Source organism: Ruditapes philippinarum, unplaced genomic scaffold (genome assembly GCF_026571515.1).
Source record: "Ruditapes philippinarum isolate M1 unplaced genomic scaffold, ASM2657151v2 ctg2839_1_1_1_1, whole genome shotgun sequence".
Taxonomy (NCBI): domain Eukaryota; kingdom Metazoa; phylum Mollusca; class Bivalvia; order Venerida; family Veneridae; genus Ruditapes; species Ruditapes philippinarum.
This window is the reverse complement of record NW_026861016.1, coordinates 1-25,520: the sequence shown is the minus strand read 5'-3', so window position 1 is coordinate 25,520 and position 25,520 is coordinate 1. Positions and strand designations below refer to the sequence as shown.

At 33.5% G+C, this 25,520-nt stretch overlaps 1 protein-coding gene across 1 annotated transcript; it reads right to left on the bottom strand.

Moving 5' to 3' along the window:
- Positions 1–2,003: 2,003 nt before the first annotated feature.
- LOC132714224 (116 kDa U5 small nuclear ribonucleoprotein component-like) lies at positions 2,004–23,784 on the bottom strand. Its single transcript, XM_060697028.1, has 26 exons — positions 23,637–23,784; positions 22,274–22,418; positions 21,173–21,286; positions 20,708–20,744; positions 19,970–20,048; positions 18,277–18,352; positions 17,494–17,559; positions 17,043–17,078; positions 16,129–16,219; positions 15,447–15,529; positions 14,301–14,467; positions 13,223–13,414; positions 12,564–12,654; positions 11,985–12,120; positions 11,521–11,648; positions 10,948–11,141; positions 10,314–10,425; positions 9,311–9,451; positions 8,274–8,367; positions 7,078–7,168; positions 6,325–6,538; positions 5,724–5,811; positions 5,130–5,248; positions 4,275–4,369; positions 3,529–3,790; positions 2,004–2,102 (listed from the first exon to the last, which is right to left on the bottom strand). The coding sequence occupies exons 2-26, from the start codon at positions 22,403–22,405 to the stop codon at positions 2,007–2,009; spliced, it is 2,934 nt and encodes a 977-aa protein (XP_060553011.1). The 5' UTR covers positions 22,406–22,418; positions 23,637–23,784; the 3' UTR covers positions 2,004–2,006.
- Positions 23,785–25,520: the final 1,736 nt, after the last annotated feature.

The window sequence follows — 25,520 nt, the reverse complement described above, 5'->3', positions numbered from 1 at the left end:
TACTGCGTTACTATTGCAGTAAAGCTTTTTGTGCTTATTTTTCACCTCTTTTTTGATAATTTTACATTGGTTGTGCCATTTGCAATGTGTAACAAAGGTTGTTAGTGTCATTTTGCAATGTGTAAATTAATTTCTATGTTCACTTCACAATATTTTACTTGTATACATTTTCGTGAAAATAAGCAGGAATATGGAGGCATGCTGCTTTAATACATAATGTAGAACTTTCCTACATCAAGAGGGCGAGATATACAACCTGGCTATGAACATAAGGCTTATAGTACATGAAGTTTAGTTATTTCAAGCAATATCAAGCTCCTCTTCTTAAAATATATAACTATAAAATGACCTTAAGAGAAAAGGTCATTCCCAACTATTTTGGGAAAAGCATAAAAAAGCCCGGACATAAATTTGGAAAATCATTCGACATTTTGGTAAATTTGAAATACATGTAGTTAAAAATCTACCATAATATGACTTTTTAGTTTATTTAACATGTGTATGGTCATATAACCTGTCACATCTTTAAAGAAACAGTTCAAATTATCTAAAAAATTCAACAGCTTGAATTTTTTTGATTGTTGTGATTTTTTTTTACTTTCTTTGAAATTAGGAAAAAATACGATTTCTGTATTGGGAATGTTGCCTTATTTCGTCCACTGAAAATAAGGTGAAAATGTCCTGCAGAGAGCATCAAATTTTGTTTCATTTCTCAAATACAATAATTACAAACACATTTTGTTTCTTATAAACATGTATTTTATTGTCATGTGACCTATAAATTTCAATTTCACATGATAGAGACATTCATAATACAGAAACATGTAATGAATAATAAAACATACAACAAAAGAATGTAATGTAATGTTATGAAATGTAATGCAATTTTATTTAATGAATCAATCAACAAACAAGATTCTTAAAACAATCTGTTACTAAACTCATCTCATTGAAATCTATAAGATTTCTCTTAATCACCCATGTACAACCAACATATTTTACTACATGTATAATTATGGAATTCTCAATTCATTCAGACATCCCAAAAAGCTTTGAATAATTTAAAAAGAACTTTTTTCCCCTAAATATTTTGATTTTGAAGGTGGACACCCATTTATTCTACCTGCCTTTACAATAATGTTATGCTGTTGTATATAGCCTTATTTCATTTTGGTCATGCACAGCTACTTGTGTTTTCTTCACTGAATACAGGTGTTTCTTTCGCTTAATCCAGATGCCCCCCCCCCTAAATACAGGTGTTTCCTTCACTAAATACAGAGGCCCCCCCCCCCCAAAAAAAAAATAAATACAGGTGTTTTTTTCACTAAATACAGATGCCCCCCCTAAATACAGGTGTTTACTTCACTGAATACAGATGTTATCTTTACTGACCACACTAAACACAGATTTTTCCTTCACTGAATACAGGTGTATTCTTCACTAATCACACTAGAAACAGATATTTTCTTCACTAAATACAGGCATTTTCTTCACTGTCAATAAGGAAATTAATTCATTAGATAACATATAAAGATTATATACACTTAGTTTTTAGAACAAACACCACTTAAAATAAATTGATAAATGTAGCTTAGCATTCCAAACCATAAAATTTCATCATTATGCCATATGTATTTGATTTTTTTCCTTCACACCCTATGGCAGCATTTGCTTTATTTTAACCGACCTATTTCTATACCGTGTTATGCTGGTGTATATTAACTATCATTTATTTTCCTGTCTTCCACTAAAACCTGTGTGAAAGTGTACATTTTTATATGCAGTCAATGTCCATGGATTTGAACGCGCCCACACCAAGACAATTCCCGAGAATTTTCATTTCACATCTATATAGGATTCTGAGCAGTACATCTAGTTTTGCATTTCATTTTGCTGTCTTTCACTAAACCGGTGTGAAAGAGTACATAGTTAGTTGCTGTAAATATGTCCATGGATAAGTATATAAATTGTTCCAAATTGTTCTCCCAAGAATTTTAATCTCACATCTACATGGGGTAACTGAGCAGTACATCTTGTTTCGCCAACTCCAACAACATAGGGTCGTCGAAAAACTTGTTAATGCTCACGTCTTCACTCAAACCCTGCAAATATACAAGTCATACATCAATACAACAGTTTATAAAGTACACTAAAAATCTACAATATGAACTTAATAGCATTTCCAATTTCTTTACTGTGAAAAAGATTATTCCTTTCACATGTTAAGCTGGAATTTTGGAATTGTGGATGGGCCTTTTCCATTTTTGTTTGGTTCGGTTTTACAGCTCACCAACGCAATTTAGGTCATATGATACCAAAACAAACAAGAGCTGTCCGTAAGACAGCGCGCTCGACTTTTTTATTGCTTGCCAATAAAAAAAGTTTTTGCAGTAAAAGGCAATACAAGAATCTCTGTATTTTTAAAGTGAACAATGGCCATGAGCATTAAGATATTTAGTGAAGAATTATTTTACTGAATTGTGTGATGTGAAATAGCATTAAAAGTTTCAAAGCAATATCTCAAAGGGTTAAGGCAATAAGTGGATTTTACCCATATTCAATGTATTTTCTAAGTCAAAAAGGGGCATAATTCTGTCAAAAACCTTGACAGAGTTATGTCCTCTTGTCTGTTAATGAAGGTCGTGATGGTAAACAAGTATGGTCAGTTTCAAAGCAATACCTCCAATGGTTTTGAAATAAAGTGAGGTGGTACAAAAAACTTAACCAAGCTCAATACACTTTCTAAGTCAAAAAAGGGCCATAATTCTGTCAAAAACCTTGACAGAGTTATGTACTCTTGTCTGTAGATGGAGGTTATGATGGTGAACAAGTATGGTAAGTTTCAAAGCCATACTTGTAATACTTCTGAAATAAAGTGGGGTGGTACGAAAAACTTAACCAAGGTGTGACGCCAACGCCGACGCCGACGCCGGGGCGAGTAGGATAGCTCCCCTTTTCATAGAAAAGTCGAGCTAAAAAGGTGATTTTGGGTGTTAAAAACTTAAAGCAATACCACATGTACCAGTGGTCAAAATCAGCTCCAGCTTCCAATTTTGGTACTTTCTAATATGAAATAAGAAAAAGCCAATAAACGGGGAAATCAGTTAAAAAAATCATTCATTATTCCGTTTTAAAGGTGTGATCCAGTATTTTATGCACCGCTTCAGTTTTCACTCAGAACAATCAACGATTATTATTGATCCGAAAAGTTCCACTTGTCCTGTTATCGGAATACTATTACCACTGAGTTACATAGAAAATGGCAGCGCCCAACTAAAACTGACACTGAAAATTTCATTGATAGTTATAGAATTCTTTATATTCTTTAATTGTTTTTGATTTGATTTGACTTTTGAATATACATGTGTAGTCTGTAGCCGGGCAAACCAAAGCCCGGGTGCGCAGCCTTTGACTTTCTGTAATTACATATTTTAGGGAATGGTTATCAAGATGAAAATTTGAAATTTGTCAGCCAGCAGTATTAAGCCTGGTAAGATGGCACATACTACAAGCTAAACAAAAACTTACTTTTCTCCTCCTAGTTTTCACCATGAACTCTCTGGCTAGATGGGTAGCAGGCTGGGCCTCCAGGGGCCGGATATGAATGCTCTTATCCAGGGGATCACCAGGTACTATCTGCCAATGATGAAACACGGACAGACAGAAAGCCTGACCCTGTGTGTGCGTTCTCAGATCTGTCTCAAACCCAAACGAGTCTATAGCCGGCAGGAAAGCTTTGATTGTGTATAGTGGGGAACCAGGCACTGGGGAATCTTGGGTCACGTGACCTCTGAAATACAATACAAATAACTTTATTTGCAAATAAAACATTATTACAATGCTTATAGCAAAAACATATACAGGTATACGTATTTTATGAAAATGAGATCACAAATGATATCTCTCTATGATTTGGGTATTAACTTACTTTTATCACACAGAACTAGTGAAAAATCAACCAAAATTTTACGTGTAAACATGTCTGGAAAACTACTTAAATGCCAAACCCCCTTTAGAATATGCATTACCCCTTGTCTAAATTATGTGACCCCCTTCCAACCCTCTCTGGTAAACAATCCTGGAACACTGCATGTTTAATTTGTAAAGTGTCTACAGTAATACCAATGGTATTAACTCTAACAATTATTCTTCAGTAGAATACAGTGTATGATATCTATAATATTGCCATGGATGTTCCTTAATCTACTGAAGTTTTCCATAAAACTGCAGGAAACAGAAGAAAAGTAAAAGAAATAATAATACATGTTGCCTACCTTCTCCTTGCTAGGACAGTATACACAGCAGACACGCAGTCAGCAGGGGCCAAAACTTCTACAAAATAATAGGGCTCCATCATCCTAGGTGTCGCCTGAAATGAAAGAGAAATCCTATTCACTCATACCCTAATATTAATGCCTATACATCAGCATTTTCCTATTGAACAGCTCAGTCCTAACTAAAATCATGTTATGTTTAATCTTTATCACAGACGTTCTATACTCAAGCTGGATAACTTTCTCACATGTAGAATCCAATGACACTTGCTACAGCAGTTAGAGGCAAGTGGTTCAAAGTCAATGACCTTAACTACTTGGCCCCGAAAGCTCTGTACTCAGTTAGTACTTACTTTTAAATTTTTTGCTTAAAAAGTTGAATATCTTGAACATTACATTTCAGATGCAAATGTTTAGCCTGGTAGGGTTAATAAATGTAAAGCTTTAATCACAATCAAGCTAAAATAATGTTTAAACTATACTCATACACAAAGACTACTGTTAAAACCACCTTAAGGACACTTTGTCTACTTCTTTTATGAAAATATTCAATATACTTCAAAAATTTCTCACACAAACAAGTCTTAAATTCTGCAAAAACTTCTTTCCTGAACTAAATTTAATATCTAATAATGATTAATATAACATTAATGAAAGATTTGTTTATTTGGTTTGGTCTTATGGTGCACCAACACAATTTAGTTTATATGGCGCTGAAACAGGAAAGATGATTTTAGCTCACCATGGAAATTCAAAACTTAAAGTAACAACAAAGGTCAAATCCACCTCACCTGCTGGAGCTAATAGATAAATAGACTCAAATGAAAGATATGATTGAGGAAAACAAATATTTACCATGAGGAAAGCTGAGTACGCTACTCTCCTAGCTGTAGGTATAATTTGTCCTCCGCCTCGATGTATTGGCTCCTGAGCGATCACTGCATCCAGAATCTTAAACTTTACATTACGTATTGCTGAAATACAAAAACAGGCAAAAACTCTTAACAATGTTTGTTGGCTTGAATTTAGAATTCTTTTTGCACCAATTGAAAACTTAAAACATTTCTACCTTATCATAAGTGTTTATATCTAAATAGCCACTGACATATTTATGATAAGCTGAGATTTTAAGGGTAAGACTGTTTGATAGGGATAGGGTTGGTTTTTTTGTGATTTTTTTTAGTTGGATTTTACCTTGCACCTACATGTACACAGAATAGGTCATATGGCGACTTTCCAGCTTTACTGGTGGTCGAACACCTCATTATTCCAGGCACAAATGGCACCTGAGTAGAAACATCTATGTTCTGTAAGCTGGCTTGATAGTAAGTAAGTAACAACTTTATTTAATGAGGCAACACGGTTGGGCAAGCTTTCTCACATGAAAGAATCCAAAGAATCCAATATCTCTTTTACTCAAAATATGTTTTATCATAATAAGAAACTTACGTTCGTCACAGAGGGGACCTTCTCTTGTTGCCCATTGGAACCCCTGAACTATACTGTCCTTTACTGCACCTAGCAAACTTTTGTCAACCTGAAGTTTATAACAACGCATAACATTTAACACAATCATATCTTTAAAATCTATATTTGTTGCAAAATATCATAATTTAATTTTACTATTACTGCTACTCAGTAAAATCTACATACACAAATTGTAATACACCTCTGACTCCAACCCTCTGGTGAATAGTTGGGACTTTGGCTTTTAGATCATGTAAGTTAAAATGTTCACTAAATGTCCTTGGAAAAACTGTGTGTTGAAAATACTCACTATTATTTTTTCTTTGCCCAGTCAGCTGTTTGGCAGAAACATGACATATTTTTCAAATCATTCACAATCATTCTCTTTCATGATTGCATATACCCTGAGTCAATAGATGTACAACACATGTTAAAGGGCATTTCCACTGGTGAAAACGCAAGAATGAGCATAAAATCATTCAAGCGCCTTGTCCAGCATATACTAAAATACGGTATTTAGTGTGGTGCTTCAACTTTTTTTTAGCCTCACTCAAAAGACACAGTCATTTTCAAAAATCTTTACCTCAGAAGGTAGGGTATCATCTACGAGAATGTTAGGTCCGGTGGCATCCGGTCCGAACGCCCATATAGATCTGGCTGCCAGCAAATCCCAGTCGTATTTCGTCTGGAAGAATTCTCCGAGACGTTTCCTTGGCCATGTAATCTGTACGACCTCGTTCTCAATGTCTTCCGCTAGACCTTTCTCCAGTGGTTCCGCAATCATCGTTAACTTGTTCCTATTAAGAATTACATTATATTATGAAATCATATCTGAAAGGGACTATTAATAGATATCAATAGTAACACTTTCAAACCTATTTTCTTATAACAGGGTTCTCCTTTCTTGAATTCAATATTGTTGATAATTGGTTTATATTTGGTTTACAAGGTTTCAATATCAAGCATGCAATGGAATAGGAATATAGTATGTGTATCCATGAAGGAGAAGAGGTTGTCCTGCTTTGTAATGTCAAAATAGGCATATCAATATGTTTGTTTGTATTCTGTAAATTGAGATTATTTGGCAACTTCTCAGCTTAAATATGTGGTGAAGAACTTCAGATGCTTATCTTTGCATCACTAAGACCCTTCATTATACCAAATATGGCTGAATAGTTCCTACCATTTAGTTTCTTATACCATACCTTCTCCTTAAATGAAGAAAATCATAATACCCCTCTTATCTCTGTTTTACTAAAAGCTTGTGTGAATAAACTTGTTCCAGGAAAAATTATTTAATCAAACACATTTTAAGTTGAAAAACAAAGTCACTTACTTTTTATTTGGTGTTTCAGCAAAACATTTCAATGATGATGTTTCGACCACGGTCTCGCAGAACGACACAACTGGATCGGCTACTTTAATATCTGAAAATGTTATAACATGTATATATCTGTAACGTTATGTGTAAATCTTACACCAGAATAAGAATTTTAAAGTGTATAAAGCTATATCTAATGAAATATTTATTAATTTAAAAACTGTTGACTTTTAGAATTACAAGATAATGTACACTGCACTCATATGGATAGTTACAGATCTGTTTCAGGGAGATAAAGGTCACTTTCTAAAAGACACTTTGTCAGTTGTTACAATAAATCAAAATGCATATTAATTTTTTTACCTTCCGGTAAGTACTTAAGGTATTAGGACCCTAATGGGCACTATCAGGAACTAAAGAATTGACATCATAGGTCAGATGTATACCTTAAAGTACACCTGTATGCAAAATTTAAACAAAGTTTACCGTACGGAAATCAAGTTATGACCACTTTTCTGAACTCAAGCTAGGATGTTATGAGGGCCCTTTTTAGAAATGAGGAACCTTTAAATAATCTGCAATAACATTCTAATGAAAAATGTTTTCCCATGAATTTTTTGGTAAGAAACAAAATGTAAAATTCATCTAACAATCCTCAAAAACAAAATTATTGTTTCTACTTAAAATTTATGAATATGCATAAAAATGTTACCCTACACCACCCATTTTTACCACATGTCTGACCATTTTTCTACTTAGGGAGCCTAATTCAAAAAATTCTTAAAATTTACCCAAATGAGTGCCTGTTTTCAAAGTTTCCCTAAATTTTTAAAAAAGTGTATTGGTTGATCTTGCAAAATATGAAATACTTTTACCGTCTAGTTTTGATTATATTACACTTTGAAAATATCAGGTACCATATTTATTACTAGATTTAGCATAATTTAGCCAATAAATACCTATATAAATTAAAAATTCAAAATTCAACACTTTTTTCTTCCCATATGGGACTTGAGAGATACATAAATAATGTTAAAAGAAAAAAAGAAAGAAAAAAAAAGTTGACCCTTCTGGGGATTGAACCCATGGCCCTCATTTTCAATGTAGTTAACAGTAATTCTAGCCAATTTGAATACTCTTCAAAGCGGAGGTAATGCATTAGGGTGCTAATACCTTAAGGTAGCCCTGGTTTATATGTAATACAATTTTACCTATTTCAGAGTACATTTTTCTGAGATCATGCATCACGCAGTCCAGGTAGAGTTCTCCTGTACCGAGAATAATGTGTTCACCTGATTCTTCAACCTAAAATATACATAACACATCATTACTACAACTTTAATACCACATTAAATGTGGTACAAGAATAATAATATCTGTCATATGTTGTGGTTCGGATCAGAATATCCATCCCGAGGGGACCTGCCCATTAGGCTGTAACAGGCCTTGCCGAGCTACCCCCCATGGGGGAAGTACTTGTGGGACGGATTATACATGGTGCAAGTTGAAAATTTGGAAAAACTGTAATTCATAATCAGTTTCCTACAGAATCTAATAGTAAAAGATGATGAAATATGTCAGAAAAACCTGAACTTCAGGCATATGCCTGAAAACTTTCACCCATGCGGATATTCTGATTGGAACCACAAACACATTATGTCATATATTTTTTCTTGCATATTCTACCATATTCTATCATATTTTAATTTCTTTATCTTAATAAAACAATTTTCCATGGAAATAAATGTCATTTCATCCGTAGCTATTTTTTTGCAATAGCGTATGAATTTAAAAATTCATTCATAATGTCGAAATGACGTCATTCTAGGCACGTAGATTCAATCTTTAATACGTTGAAATGACATCATTTTAATGCAGTTCACTCACAAAATGGGCTAAAATGATGCAAACTGTATAGCACACAACTCAAACATGGGTAAAACTAACAGAAACAACAGTCTGATATGCAAGAATAATTTGAGACAGTATTTCAGTCATACATAGCTAAAGTATATTTAATGTATTTAATGTTTTGTAATGTGACACTGAAATCTTAATTGTACCATGATAAGTTTGCATCCTGGAGAGTTAATCACTTGCTCTTGAATTTATCATACACACTTTCCATCACACAAATAAACCTTTTTCCTCAAGCTATGAGAAATGGACTCTATAAAAGAATTTACTATCTTCTAGTGGTAATTATCATATTAAGTATATAATAACATAAACATGTTAAACATTTTACCTTTGTCGTAACAAGAGGATAACTCTTGTTGACTTTTCTCAATCCGTCTAACATTTTAGGTAACTCTGACGGGTTCACCGGCTCCACGGCTATCTTAATCACAGAACTTGTGTTAAATTTAAGTGGTCTAAATATATGTACCTGAAATTGAATGAATGTACATGTCACAAAAAAATATACATATTACAACTCAAGAAATGTCGTAGAAAAAATACTCCGAATGTGTATTGGTAATACTGAATACAGTGTCACCAAGTAGATTAAAATTGATGCCCTCTTTCCATTTGTAAAAAAAACCTGAAAATGCTGAATTTTTCAAGAATTATGCTCTAAATCTAAATTTTCTTTCTTCTGTTAAGTTATCAAATTAACAGCTATATCACACCAGTGCACCTATTGCGACTCCGTAAAAATGGTATTGCATGGCCATGATGGGACGTCATTTGCATTATATAAACAAAGTGTAAAGACGCGCTAAATATAAGCGTTACAATATAAGTGCATTGATGAAAAGTGATTCACATTATATATTGGGTATGTTATAAATATAATATTCTATTTGTGCAGGTTCATTACTGAATTTATTGAACTTGTTGAATAAAATAATTTTAAGCAAGCCTCTGGTGAGCATAATATTACTTCATTCAACAAGTTCAATAAATTTAGTACTGAATCTTCACCAATATAATATTTTATTTATCAAACATATTAAAAACAAGAACATTTTACAGTTAAAAAGAAGCATTTTACATCAACATGTCTAAAGTTTAACGCTAACATGAGTGCGCTTTAACACTATGTTTGGATATAGGGTTATAATACTTTGATGTGACAACATTTGAGTTATATACAAAGTGCAATATCTTCTTTATTAAATGGCTTTATTACACTCCTCCATTTGGTTTATTTGATAAAACAAATTTCATATTCTTTTTCTGGAACACAATAAAGTTATCAAGTTCCACAAGTTAAGGGATGGTGTGATAATATACAACATTATTACCTCCTCAGGAGCTGATGTGTCTGTAATTGTAGCAGTTTTTACAATAGGTTGATCTATTCCCTCTATCAGGATCCAGTTCCCAGCTGGTACCCGGTTTACCTCGATCTTATATCTGTCAATATACAAAACATTGTTTATATCTGTCAATACACAAAACATGGTTTTATCATTTTATTCTTGCATATCATACAGGATAATCTACTGTTTACACTGTGTTTTAGAAAAACTGGTCATACACCCATCCCCCCAAAGTAAGACATATTGTGTTTTAAATGGTATTATCCTTACATTATTACACAATTAAATACGGAGTTTATCAACTTGTCGATAACATTTTACATTAAGTAAATCATATGATGTTACAGAAATAGGAAAAAGCTTGATAAGCCACCTCAAACGTAAAAATCATTGTCCCAAAGGCAATGAAACCTAGTTTAAAACCAAGTAAAGTATACATAAACTAAAGCAATATAAACCTAGCTTCTGAGATCCAATGTTGTCCTATCTACAGGCGTGAACAGGCATCTGAGTAGAACCACTGACATACAAACTAGCTGGGTAGTTTCCTTACATGACAGAATCTTAAGTCCCTGGCGGAATGAACTTAGTGAACTATACATAAAGAAGTACAAACCTAGCTTCTGAGATCCACAGTCGTCCTATCTGACCGAACCTGGAATCCTCTTCATCTTGTAATGTGTAATTTTCTCCCAGAATCCTCACTTCCTGGTTTGCGTACAGTGTTCCGCTCACCACACGTCCGAAAACATGAAAGCATGTGGCATCCTGGGTGGGGTATAACTTGGTTGTGTGCACCATAAGTGGTCCCTGAGGTGGTATAGTAAAGCAAATAATCCAATGGACATAGATGATAAGGAGACAAAATTTTAGGGTTTTTTTTTTTTTTTTGTAGTAATGAGTATTACAAAAATAAAACGCAAAAGAAATGTTACAAGAGGTGTATGTACAACAATATGCTCAATAGTTCTCTGTACTTTATATCTGAATAGTGTCTAAAGTTTCAAAGCAATATTACAAATAAGTGGGGTGGTAAAAAATTACTGGTGTGAAGCCGACAGTCAGACAAAACACAGCAATTGTCTGTATAAGCTGTTCACTAAGAATGATTTTTGTAAAACATGAAGAAAACCCAATATTGATAACAAATTATGAAAGTGCAAGTAATCACTACAAACAAACAACATACGTCAGCGTCACATTGGACCATCATATCAGCGAGATCAGATTCCATCGGCCCAGTGTATATATGCTCAATCTTACGTCTTGCATTGTCTAGCGGTGACTTTATGTGATCCACACACATATCCACAAAACCTAAATACAGAATATTAGCATATATTAAAGTCATGTTACATAACAACTAAAAAAACATATCATATCAAGGCAACAAAACTGTAATTGTTGGTTTTACTTTGCACCAAAACAGTATAGGCCATCTTGCATAAGTGAAAGAATCCAACAATTGCATACAAATCAAGTTTTCAATATAACTTTTATTATATTTCTTTGTTATCTTTTGCAGTTGAGCTTCACTTGATTTTTGTGAAACTTTTTTTTTTTTCGGACCTCAGTGGAGTTCCTTTAAGGGTTATTTAAGGGTAATAAATGTTGCAACCCCTACAATGCTATGAATTTAAAACTGAATTTAACCTGTAAAGTCGCCAAAGAATCTACGGCAGACAATTCTCATGAGAGGTCGGATGTTAAGTTTCTTCTCCTCGCTGGTCAGTGATATACCTAGCTCGTCACAAACCCGGGGCAAACTCTCGTCCACATCTCCGACAATCTGTAACACAACAATACAATTGTAGGAAATATGGTGTTATAAATGTAATTTATCACAAATTATGGTAACAATACAGAGTAAATTAAGACTTAAAGAGCCCTAATACAGCGGCATTTGATATAGTCATCTTGTTTTTGCATGTGCTGTTTGGCGCTATATTGTGACGTCACGTAAACAACACTTTAAACGACTGTACAGGGTTAATGACTGAATTAAAGATATTGGTGTTTGTATTTTTTTTCATAGTTAGACCATTTTCTATCATTCTAGTTAGTTTTCAGAAAAGTTTTTTTTTATTTATCAGATTTTTCAAAATGGTGCCGTCAATGTGTCAGTTTGAAAATACAGAGGGAGGAAATAAGAACGGCAAGTGCTTTGTTGAGAAATATATCACGCTTCGAACCTAAGAGAAATGTCAGGTAGTGTTAGAATTATAAACATACCTGTGCAAACAGCTTGTATAGAGGTTCCAGTATAAACTCCACAAAACTTCTCTGGGCAGAACTGTTGGGGGGCTTCTTTGTAAACTTTCGTCTGAAAACATTCACATGGCGTTTAATAAATCATTTGGTTTGTATAGAATTTATTTCAGTATGATTGTGTAGAAAGCTATATTCTTATTGACACATTTTTGAATCTGTTCCTGGAGCCCAACAATACTCAGCAATGAGTGTAAACTTTCTTGCTCAAGAAAATAACGACTTGCCCCTGATGGTGTTTGAACTTTACATTACTAGTCTAACGTGTTAACCACTCAGCCATGCCGCCACTTTAAGTGAAAAGAGTGACATAAACTGGCAAAATTGAATTTGATTCATACAAGTAAAACAATTCTTAACATCCAGAAACTTAAATGTTTTTTGTGGGTCTGATATTTGCTAAAATAACATGGAAAACAAATTCCATGAAATTTCACTTAGAATCTTAGGTAGGCCAATTCTGTAGACTTTCTTCTTATCACCTATCAAAACAATGTCTTAAACTGTTTTTGATCGAAAAATGTTACATTGACAAGGATAAAAACGATTTTTTCAAACAATTACTTATGATATAAATTTTTTTACATTTTCCAAAGAATTAAATTTACGAATTACATACTTACGTTTTACTGTTGAAATAAATATCACCCCACAGACGTCTCGCAAATTCTTTTTCATTAATTCCGCCATAAGTGTCGGAGTAAATCTTGGCAAAAGAACCGAGTGTGAAACACAGCCTGTAGTACGAGCTGGCGAAGCAGACGTTACCGATCAGTGGCGACACCTGCTGGCCACCTTCCTCTTCTGTATATAAACTGGAAAAAAAACGATCGGTAGAATTTAAATAAATTATGGACAGTGCTTTTTTGTTCAAACAATTTCTAAATCAACAGTTTTATTTGGTTGTATAAAAGCATTCCATTGGCTGGAGTGTTAAATCACACTGTCACTAAGCCTTAGGACAAGTATTAATTTTCCATCTTTGGTGTTGGAGAAATATGCGTTGGTGCTTTGAAGAGATTTGTATAAAGCACAAGCAATTCTACTGGTCCCTCATTTGTACAAACCCTGATTAAAATCACAATGTCCTGCATATTCAAATTCAAGTGCATACTCTGCAATAGTAGGAATAATCAAGTTGAAGGGACTCCACAGAGATTTTTTTAAGACATGACAGAACTGGAAAAAACTTTTTGAGATCAATGTACCATTTGATGTAGATCTAGACCAAAAACTTGTGTGCAAAATTTCAGATAATTAACTCACTCTGTTCTCCAGAATAATTATTATCCTAATTGTGAACAATTACCCAAAATTGAAAAGCATAAATAAATCGTGCTTAGAAATGCACAAAAATATGATTTAAATTTATTTTGAGTTTATTTCCAAATTATTTTTTGCATATCTTTTTGTTTTAAGTGCCCCAGCTCATCTATGTAATAAATTCAAATTTTATGTTTTTAGGGTTTTGGACCTCAACGGAGTTCCTTTAAAAGAATATGAAGTCTTTTGTACCTTCGAGGAGTTTCTTTAAAAGATTATGAAGTTGGACATCAGCGGAGTCCCTTTAAAAGACATTGAAAACTAAGGTCCCTTTAAAAGACATTGAAAACAAAGGTCCCTTTAAAAGAATATGAAGTCTTTTTGACCTCAGTGGAGGTCCCTTTAAAAGAATATGAAATATCATCATTAACACTTTACCTGATAATTCCATTTATATCATCCATAATATTTCTCAGTTTGAAGTAGGCATCTGTGGGGGGTAGTTTAAGTTCTAGGATCAGTCTGTCAATCTTGTTTATACACACACACACAGGTAACTTCTCTTGTATAGCATGTTTGATAAACCTCTCTGTGTTCAACATCACCTGTACAAACATAGGTCACATTTCGTATCATTGTAAGTCACATAAACTTTTTACTATACATGTAGCCCCTCAATGCTGTGGGTTAGAATCCCGACAGGGACTATGGATTCTTTCATGTGAGGAAGCTATCCAGCTAGCTTAGGGAACGTTGGTGGTTCTACTCAGGTGCCCGTTGTGCCTGAAAAAATGCATGCAAGGGCACCTAAGATCTTCCTCCACCAGTAAAGCTGGAACGTTGCCAAATGACCTTTACAGTGTCGGTGTGACGTAAAATCCAAATCAAACAAACAAACAAACTATACATGTATAGCATAATTTGACGTCACATGGTGTAATTTTGATCTATTATCCTGGAAATGAATAGCACTCGGTCAATAATTTTTTTGCCATATTCCCCAGGGGCGAGTAATCTATAAAGACTTAAGAAAACATAATGTTCTAGTTCTCTCCCTTGGCCGTTCTACTCTGCGTGATAAAATCAATAATGAATGGCTCTCAGAGTAATAATTGCATTGTGGTGAAAAATTACATTAAATTTAATGTTGGTTTGGTATAAGAAAAAAAAAATAACACATCTCTCAGGGAAATAACATATCTCTCAGGAAAAAAATGCATATCAGCACCCCTTAGCTCTGCCTTGGGTGTTATTTCAGCTCTTCTCTAGTTGCTAATATGCCATTTTACCCTGAGAGATGTGTTATTTTTATAATGTCACAGGTCTTATGTAAGAGCATATGCATGCAGTGTGACCAGGCTCTTATGAAGTTTGTAGCTCAATTTGTGTATTCTGATATTGAAATCCCTTAAACTTTGAATGGACTCTTCCAAATTTAAACCTGGCCAAGTTCATTACTATTGATATATTATCGAAATTTAGCAAATTAAGGCAAATCCATTTCATAAATTTGTAAATTTTTAAAGAAACTATCTAGAATGCTTGCCTACAGATATAACTACATGTACAATGAAAGATAATTACCCCATCAGCAGCATCCACAAATATGACAGCCCCGTCACTTATCCGTAACGCTGCTGTTACCTCGTCAGAGAAATTAACGTGACCTGAAAATAGATTAAAGTGTATATCAGTGCTAGCTCATTTGCATAATACTGGGGTCAATATTATAGCATGTTACTGGAATTTATTTCTCTTGTTAAAGTTTTTAAGGGGCCTATGTGGCCCAGTGATGAAAAGCAGTTGCCTTTCACTGCTATGTAAAAATCCCAGGAGGGACTTTGGATTACAAGAATTGACTTTGTTGTTAACAGTGTTGAGAATAATTCCTGGCTGCACCCATTTCTGCGTACCAAGTTAAAGTTAATGAATCTTATTTTAAGCTTAATTCCATTTGAACATGTCTACAAAAATTGTTATGCACATGCTCCGCTTCAAAATATGACTATGTCTACACGAAAAAATTTACATCCAGGTGAAGAAATTAGTAAAAGGAAAAATCTGAAAATAATTTATGTTACATTTAATAATATGAACAGAGGTTCATTCCTTTTTAATTCTGTAAATTGTATAAATTGAGTATTGTTTTCTGAACATCAAAGATTTGAATTATTGTAAAAGAGAGAATGAACATTTGCTCTGGAGTTAGTCTAAGATCAGGACAAAAATTTGTATAAAAAGAACCTCAGCTCTTGGGCTTATTTACCTGGTGTGTCAAACACATTGACAAGATAAGATTTGTTCCGTGTGTCTGGCAGTACTAACGTTACTGGCGTAGACTTGATGCTTACACCACGCTGAAATTAAAATATAGGAGACATGAATAGCTGATTTATTTAACATATTTATTTAAGCTTGGTTGCAAAACAAGTACTTGCAACTTATATTAATCACTTTCGAGTCCACTTCCTGGAACCAACTGTTACTGGTGTCATACAAAGAAACATGGTCCGTGACCCGATTAGGGCTCGAACCCATGACCTCTGTGTTGAGAGGCAGATACCTTAACCACTATGCCAATGCACTGTTTAAGTTATATGATGATTTTTTAGTAAAGACCTCAAGTACATTATTTCAGACTTCTGAGTTGTACCACGAACATTCTGTAAGCTGGCTAGGTTGCTTTATCACATTAAAATCATTAAACATCCATGGCAGCGTTCAACCAAACACTGGTGTGGAGCAAGTTATTTTAAGTAAGTGACCTAAACTAGTTGGCCTTTCAGTTGACAATGCATTAAATTGATCTCATAGTTGTACAATAGCCTAATAGTAAACTCAGAGATCAAAAGTTTTAGTTCCACATACAACATCAAGGACTGGGTAGTTGAGGAAATAAAAACTTGATGTGTGATCTCGACTTTTGAGGTTGGGAAATGGGTCTTAGACACAACAACTCAAAATGATGTGGAAGACATTTGTGCCATATTATTTTTTAAATCCTTCAATGCACGCCAAAGTTACAGTCCGGACATGAATGTTGTGAAGTAGGGTTGCACAGAGGAATGGACAGACAGATGGACAGTGTGATTTTTATATAGGGGCAGGGGGATAAAAATTGGAAACAAATACTGTAAATAAGCATGACTGTAGCAGTACTAACAAAATAAGTTCTCATACCTCAATTTCTGTAAACAAAGTGTCTGTATATCTTATCTGAAACACACAAAATAAATAAATAAATCAATTAATTAATTAAATTAATAAAATAAATAAATAAATAAATTACATTTAAATTTTTAATATTTTCAGAATGAATAACCTAAATGAATATAAAAATCCGAAAAGCACTGTAGATCATCTTCTAAAAATCCAAGATTAAAAAATAAATCTTTACATCCAATTTGCCATAAAGCAAAGACTTTACCTTCTGCGCCCAGATTAAGTCTGGAACCAAACTTTTAAGTTCTCTTTCGTTTTCTTTTTTTTCATGTAGTACTCATCACATGAACACACAAACACTAAATTTACTTAATTTCATGAACATGAAATTTCGTGGTTTTCCCCACGAGGAAATTTTTAGTGGGTACTTAAATTCATGGACTATTTATTTTTTTTCAAAAATACTTACATCTTTATCATCTTTCACGTTGATCTCAGGGTGAGTCTGTGATACCAGACAATCTACAAATGTTGTCTGAAATGTAAACAATAAACATTCTGTTAGGCCTAAAATAAAATGAGCTGCGTCACGACAAAACCAACATAATGTGTTGGCAACCAGCATGGATCCAGACCAGCCTGCACATCTGCGCAGTCTGATCAGGATCCATGCTGTTCATTATCAGTTTCTCTACTTGTAATAGGGTTTGTAAGCGAACAGTATGGATCCTGATTAGACCGCGCGGATGTGCAGGCTGGTCTGGATCCATGCTGGTCGCAAACCCATTATGTTGTTTTTGTCATGACGCGGCTCATATAGTGTTTGTTTTCCCTTTCTGCTACCTACTCTACGCTACTTTTTTAGTATTTAAAAGTATTTTAGTAATTTTATCTAAGAACAGTGCATCATATCACTGTGAAGCTGTCTTCAAAACAGCGTCCCCGAGAGCCATTTATAATGTGCCTGTGATGTTTGTTTCTAAAAATAGAACATCAGGAAACTAACTGTTTTCTTTACTAATTTAAATACAGAGGGCAGACCTGTAGATTACAGTCATCGAGAGAGTTCCTTATTGTTTATGTATGTTTTGTCACCGGCAAATTTCATTTTTCTCCTTAATTCTTTTGATTAGATAATAATATGAAATGATTTATCTAAAAATAACATATTTAATCTTTAGAAAAAATGAAGGTCGCTTTAAAAGCAAGCCTTTCCTATGTTGAATAACAAAAAAACATTATATTAACTTACTTTCCCATGATGTAAGTGTCCACAAAGTGTAACATTTCTGATTAACTCAGGTGTGTCCATTAAATCTGCCAAGAATCTAAAACACAAAATTATATATAAATTTTCTGTTAAATTTCATACTAACGCATTTTCTCTCTTTCTATTTTTTGAGATAAAAGATGAAAAACATGTGAAAAAATTATTCAAGATGAGTTTCATTAACTTACAAAAAGTTCTGCGAAAAAACTTAAAAATATAATTATAGATCACTTCAGGTAACCTGTTATTGATAAAATATACTCTGAATTCACTTAATTTCGTGAACATGAAATTTCGTGGTTTTGTCACAAAGGATCACTTTATAATGCTTCTCAGGCTTGTTTAAAGTGACATTATGTCCATCTAAGGGTCAATAGTAAGTGAACATTTTGTCATGATTCCTTTTAATTTTATAATCAAGTTCACATAAGCAATAAATAACTCACAGATCCAAAGAAAATCTGTAAATATCCATTATTATTTAATTTTACCCATGAAATATGGTGCTATATCAGTCAAATATATTTCATATTTTTTAAAAATAAATATGAAAAATAAATATGAAAGTGGGCGGAGTCAAAACTCATATTTATTTTAACGGACTTCTTTCGCCATTTTGTTTGAAAAATCTGATAAATACAAAACAACTTTTTCTTGAATTTTGTTTTGAAAACTGTTTAGAATGATAGAAAATGGTCTAACTAAGAAAATTAATCCGAACGCCAATATCTTTTATTCAGTAATTGACGCTGTACAGACGTTTAAAGAGTTGTTTACATGACGTCACAATGTTGCGCCAAGCAGCGCGTGCTTACGCATAAATTACTGCGCGCTGTACAATTGCAGTTGGTAGCAAGCAAGGGGATTCGTTACCATTTTCTTTGATAATGAAATTAAATAAAAAGGTTATTTTTTCGTTTTTCGTGAAATATGGTATATATTTTCACTCAACATGATAAAATGCCACATATTTTCACTCGCCGTACCGGCTCGTGAAAATATGTGGCATTTTATCATGTTTCGTGAAAATATATTCCATATTTCACTCAAACGAAAAAATATCCTCTTAGAATTTACCAATAATGCTTAGTTTATAAAAAGAGTGGGGCAGTCTTTATACATTTTAGGCAGATTTATAATTTTATCCTAAACATTTTCCAATATCATCTGTTAGTCAAACACCATTTTGACAGTCAATCTTTGGAAATATAAAGTCAGTTCAGCTCAACTTGACTATGAAAATATGAGCATAATGTCACTTTAATATAAAGAGGATATTGAATGAATGTAGGTTTAATACTGACTTTATTGAATAAGTTGAATAAAATCATATTAATATGCGAGACCTCTGGCGAGCATTATTTTAATTTTTTCAACAAGTTCAATAAATTTAAAAATGAGCCTCTACACGAATATAATATTCTATTTATCACATACATACAATAAGAACCTCTTATAGTAAAAAAGAAACATTTATCACTGACTTATTGTGTAATGCTTACATTAAGCGCGTCTTAATGCTGTGTTTGTATAACGCAAGTGTCATCACATCAAAATATATGCATGGGCTTGCCATACTATTTTACCAAGTCGCAAAAATAACATAGGTATATAGTTAAAGTCTTTACAAGAAGACAATTTATGATAATTGTTATATATATATAATGCAGCTTACTCCATATTGTAAACAGTATCTGGTAAATCCTGCTCTGCCATAGAAAACTTTTTCTTCTTCACTGGGGCAATGATAGGCTCTGAAAAAATAAAAATTATAAACCATTAATGTTAACTTATCTACTTTCACACATTTTAAAGGCCCAATACGCTTCAGGAATGCTTATATTTTTTATTACTCAAAATCTATTTTATTTTTGATGTCCCATTATACCTACCATAGTTTCCAAAATGTTAATCATTGGCCAATTTCCTGAACCATCTGTTGCTGCTGTCGCTTTTTAGCAATTAGTACAGTTATAGTGATTTAGTATTTTGTATGGAAGTCAAAATATTACTTTGTGCACGTTTTCCTACTTTTATGACATTTAATTTCAGATTTAGCGTTACTTACTTCAGGTGTTAAGCATCTAACATGCTTAAAAACCACCATATAAAGGTTACAGCTCAGTTCTTCAGGCAATAAGTATCTTACATGCACTAAAACTATTATTTAAACATTATAAAATTCATGTTTGCCCTTTCTAAAGAAGGAAATATTTATTTGTTCCTGTCGAGGCATAGTATGCCTTTTAGACTCAATTACACAATAAGGGTAAACAGCCTTCTATATGCTTACATCAAAGTTTCGTATCCTGTTATATTTGAGCTCTCTCAAATAATTCAACTTACAGACCTAAATGGTAAATAGATAATTACCAAATAAACCAAACTTTCACTCTGTTACTAAATGCTTTACCTGATAGAGGCTGAGTGTCTTCTTCTTGAACTATTGTCTGAAATTCAAGAAAGCATTGCATTTTTATAATATCATTTTATCGTTGATTACTATATTTAAGTAACATGCATATTTTACCAAAGTCATGAGATAGTTTTACCAAAAACTAATATCAGATTTTGACTTGCTTGTCCATTTATGCTAAAGGATCTCTTTACTTGTCCGTATAAAATCTATAAAATGTTATGAAAATATTTCACTTGTCCGTACAGGCTGTGCAAAAAGGTCAATTTAATCTTTCCACCCACAACTGTATTCCAAAAAACCTATCTTACACAGGCCACAGCATTTGAAAAGCTCTTTGAATTAACTATGACACAAAACAATTTTATTGAGTCATTGCTTTTTTTTTATATCATACACAAATTGCCAATAGTCTGTATTTTCTAAAACATTTAATACTCGGACAACACACACGTATCTTACCTCGACTTCTGGCCCATAAACCTCCTCCGGCGTCGGATAATATTTCTTATCTTCATGAAGAACAACCTGCATGTCGGAGGCGTCTTCATCATCTTGATCCATAGCTTCCTCATCCTGGTGTAACAAAATAGCCAACATTTAGTGTAACAAAATAGCCAACATTTAGTGTAATTTAGTGTAACAAAATAGCCAACATTTAGTGTAATTTAGTGTAACAAAATAGCCAACATTTAGTGTAATTTAGTGTAACATAATAGCCAACATTTAGTGTAATTTACTGACTTGTTTACAACGTGAATATGAAATGATGGTATATTATCCATCAAATGATTTATCATTAGTCAAATTGAACACTTTGTGTCACTTTTTGAAGAGTTTAATTTAAAGCAGGTCTCCAGGTAAGCGCAGTAAATATGTATAAATTTCGCAAAAAAATCACATGTTTATGCATACAAATAAAACTTCAAGCACAAAAACAACACATATGAAATTGTGATTTTCTTGTGATTATGCAAGAAAGGATAGATCACCAAAACGAAAGTGCAGACCATGATTTCAGCGGTCCAAAACTGTATATATGTACATTTTATCTAGGTTCATAGGGAACACTGAGCATGCCAAATTGTGATGCCTCTTTAAATTAAATCTTTATTATTATTATTATTATAATGTATAATTATCACAAATTCTATCATTTCAGACACTAAACATGCTATTCTTTAATGCCTATCTAAAACAAATAATTGAATTTCATCTATCATATAAAAAAGGTCAATGATGAAGCTAAATCTGTCCAGAATTTTTTGTTCTAACAAGAGTTTGGAGATAATTTGAGCCGCGTCACGACAAAACTATCATAGTGCGTCTGCGACCAGCATGGATTCAGACCAGCCTGCGCATATGCACAGTCTGATCAGGATCCATGCTGTTCGCTATCAGCTTCTCTACTTGTTATAGGGTTTGTAAGCGAGCAGCATGGATCCTGATCACTGTGCGAATGCATGGGCTGGTCTGGATTCATGCTGGTCGCAAATGCAGTACATTGGTTTTGTCGTGGCGCGGCTCATTTTAACATTTCTCTGAGTAGTATCCTGTACTTACATCGGCACCTCCATAATCTGGGTACTTTTCTACATCATCTTGGTCCCCAGAGTCATCGCTATCATCATCATCATCACTATCTAATTCTGGACCTATGTAATTACCAAACTCATCATAAAGGTCCCCGTCCATAGCAGATGATTACCTGAAGTAATACACAATATTGTATATACAGTAAACACCACTTGTAACAATATGTCACGGGTTTTATTTATTATATTAATTATTCATTTTGCCACGCACTGTTCGTCATTTAGTCGCGGGAAAAGTAATCTTAATGTCTGCGTATGCTTCAATTATCGTTTGTCTCTGTGGCGTTTGTTATCGTCTGCTGTTGTATTGTATCGGATGGTACCGTAAGGTACACTTATTAGCGAAAATTCACGGAAACAGCCGAAACAATTCAACTATGTCTGTATCTCGTGCAATTTTGTAAACAGTTTTTGTAAGTCCAATCGTTTTGTACGTTGTATAAAAAAGCTTTAAAAAAAAGTTTTAAATTGGTTTTTAACATTTTCTTTCTTCCAAATTCCCGCAAACTTTCTTTCTCCACTTAACTTTAACTTTATTCTTTTACAAGTTTAAATACACAGTTGTACTTCTACATCAATTCTATAAGTTTATTTAATAAAATTTAATAGGAAATAACTTATTATTAAGTTATTTACTTTTTGTATTAAGACTTTTTCTTTGTATTATATCAAATTAATTATTAACAAACCTACGCCAAAAGTTTCTATTATTAATTCTACACTGTAACAAATATAAAGGGAACGGCTGATTTACAACAAAGTGATAATAACAATACATTTGAACGATAGACTGTGCATTATTATACTATAATGCAAGAAAAATCAATATCTACTCTACATGTATTTCCATTCTAACAATAAAGTAACATGCTCATAGTCATAAAAAGATAGAGAATTGATAAAAAGATGTTGAACTTCAACAAGCATAGAATTATTTTTTCTGTTGTCATTTGGCTATTTATGGACATCATATAATGTATAAGCATTCTTTTCTTATGCTGTGCATATATCAAGTAATAAGCCTATGAAATGCTTGAAGTTGATAGAGGAAATGTCTGAAGTGTGTTAGAATTGACTTTGAGGCATCTCATACAAGGATGCATATCTAGAAGAATTACTGTTGAATAAAACCTTTTGTTTCATTATAACAAATGGTACGTGTATATTTTTAACACGAATTTGATGAACAAATAACTAGAAGTATACTGTCCGAATTAACCATATCCGAAAAAAGTCTAGAAATTTTGCCGGCCTTTACAACAGTCAAGAATACTTAATGTCAGTGTGTAAAACAGCAATTAAGCAGTATATTAAATTTTCTTATTTCATACCTTTTGATCAGATTTGTAAAACGGCCACTATTTTCTTTATTCTGAAATAAATAGATAGCGTGTGTTTTCAATTTGACCGGAAACAGTTTTCTAACGTTTGTTGCACGAAGCGCGGAGAATAGTGATGTACCGGAAAGCTACACTTTCCGCGAAAGAAGACATAACGGACCCTAAGCTACAGTACTTATCCGGTTTCTAAGCGAAAATTTAATGTTTTTAAAGTGTACTGGTCGGGGACCATCAACCGGACACTTTTTGAACATTTTTCCGTACAGATTTCATAATCTTTAACATAGAGACCTAAAAATTTGATACAGTACATCCTAACTAACAAACTAGTTTGTTTATTTCTGAATGTATTGACACTTATATCTGAGAATCGACAAGGAGGGTATCAAAATTACCTAAATTGTCTACACTACAGTACGATTTGTCCGGACAGATATGTACATGACGCGATTTAATTCAGATAAAAGCTTGGGTGTTTTGATTTTTTATTTTTAACATGTTAAACAATATGTCAGCATCAAATGCTGAAGTTTTGGATATTCTATTGTTTACTCTGCAAATGATTAAAGCTGGTATATGAGGTCAGGCATTGCTTTCTTGGCCCCCAAATTTCAACGTCAACATTCTTGAAAAAGACATTAAAATATTACCATTTACGGAGGTTGAAATAAATCTATTTACTTAATTTTAGAAGAAGCATGCATTTATTGTTGATAAAAAAGTGACTGACAACCACTGAACAAAGAAAATACTAAATTAAGCATTTTCTGTGCCGTCCGGGTTTGATGGTTGTCCGGTTTTGGTAGTCCCAAACCCCTATGGTGACCGCTTTGTGTCATGTTGTACTTTTGCTTCACGGGGCGCCACACGAATTCACTAAATTATGACAAATTGAACATTTTGAGATTGAACTTCATGTTTTCGTGATTTCGGCACACAAAAAAATCAACAATATGGCCATTCTGTTATACCACGGATTTTTATTACTGTAATATACATCCGTGGCTATACTTAAGCTTCACAAGGTCAAATGCGAAAACACGACAAAGTAACGATGTTTCGTATTTTTGCCTGGTTTGTAAACCATAATTAATACACTTGTTACTATATATAGTAACAAAATTGCCTATGATTTCAACTGATTATGAGTGTCACGTGACCTATTATGAGTTTGCGGCCCGGGGCCGAGAACTAGTTATCAGCCCGCAGAACATGTGCACGTGCACAAACTGAAACAATGACGTCATATTTTACGTCATCAAACAGTTAACTGTGAAAGTGAAAGTAGGTTGTCAGCACGAATCGCTTTATTTTTATTGTGAGAGCTTAAGCGTATTTAGTACAAACACATATTTGTTACTATTGAAATTTGAAGAAATAATACGACAAATTCATTCCGAAAAAAAAATGAAAATAAAACTTGCTTCTAGATTCTACTGCTTTGAACACACAAACAGTAAACATCTCTGTACAGAACAGTAGAAGAGTACAGTAGACAAGAATTTCAACGAAAGAACTTCAAAGTAGATCCTATTTGTTGTTGTTTTTTTAATGCTACCAGATCTATTAGATTTACCAAGTGTATTAAAGACATTAATACACGTCAGAGTAGGGCCAGAAGGTGATAATCGGCCCTGAATGAATAATGGCCCTCGGGCTAAAGCCCTCGGGTCCATTATTCATTTTGCGGGCCGATTATCACCTTCCGGCCCTCTCCTGCCGTGTATTAATCTCTTAATCTTTGCCAAGGATGCCAAACCGTGGAACAGAATTCTAACTTTGGGCCTTACTAAGAGGTTAATACACGACAGGAGAGGGCCGGAAGGTGATAATCGGCCCGCAAAATGAATAATGGACCCGAGGGCTTTAGCCGAG

What these genes read in the sequence shown, in the direction of transcription:
- LOC132714224 (XM_060697028.1), bottom strand. Translation starts at nt 22,405, where the DNA reads ATGGACGGGGACCTTTATGATGAGTTTGGTAATTACATAGGTCCAGAA. An exon ending in AGACACTCAGCCTCTATCAG is followed by an intron (nt 20,049 to 20,707) that starts GTAAAGCATTTA and finishes TTATTTTTTCAG; the next exon opens with AGCCTATCATTGCCCCAGTG. An exon ending in TGAAAACTAGGAGGAGAAAA is followed by an intron (nt 2,103 to 3,528) that starts GTAAGTTTTTGT and finishes GTATATTTGCAG; the next exon opens with GGTTTGAGTGAAGACGTGAG.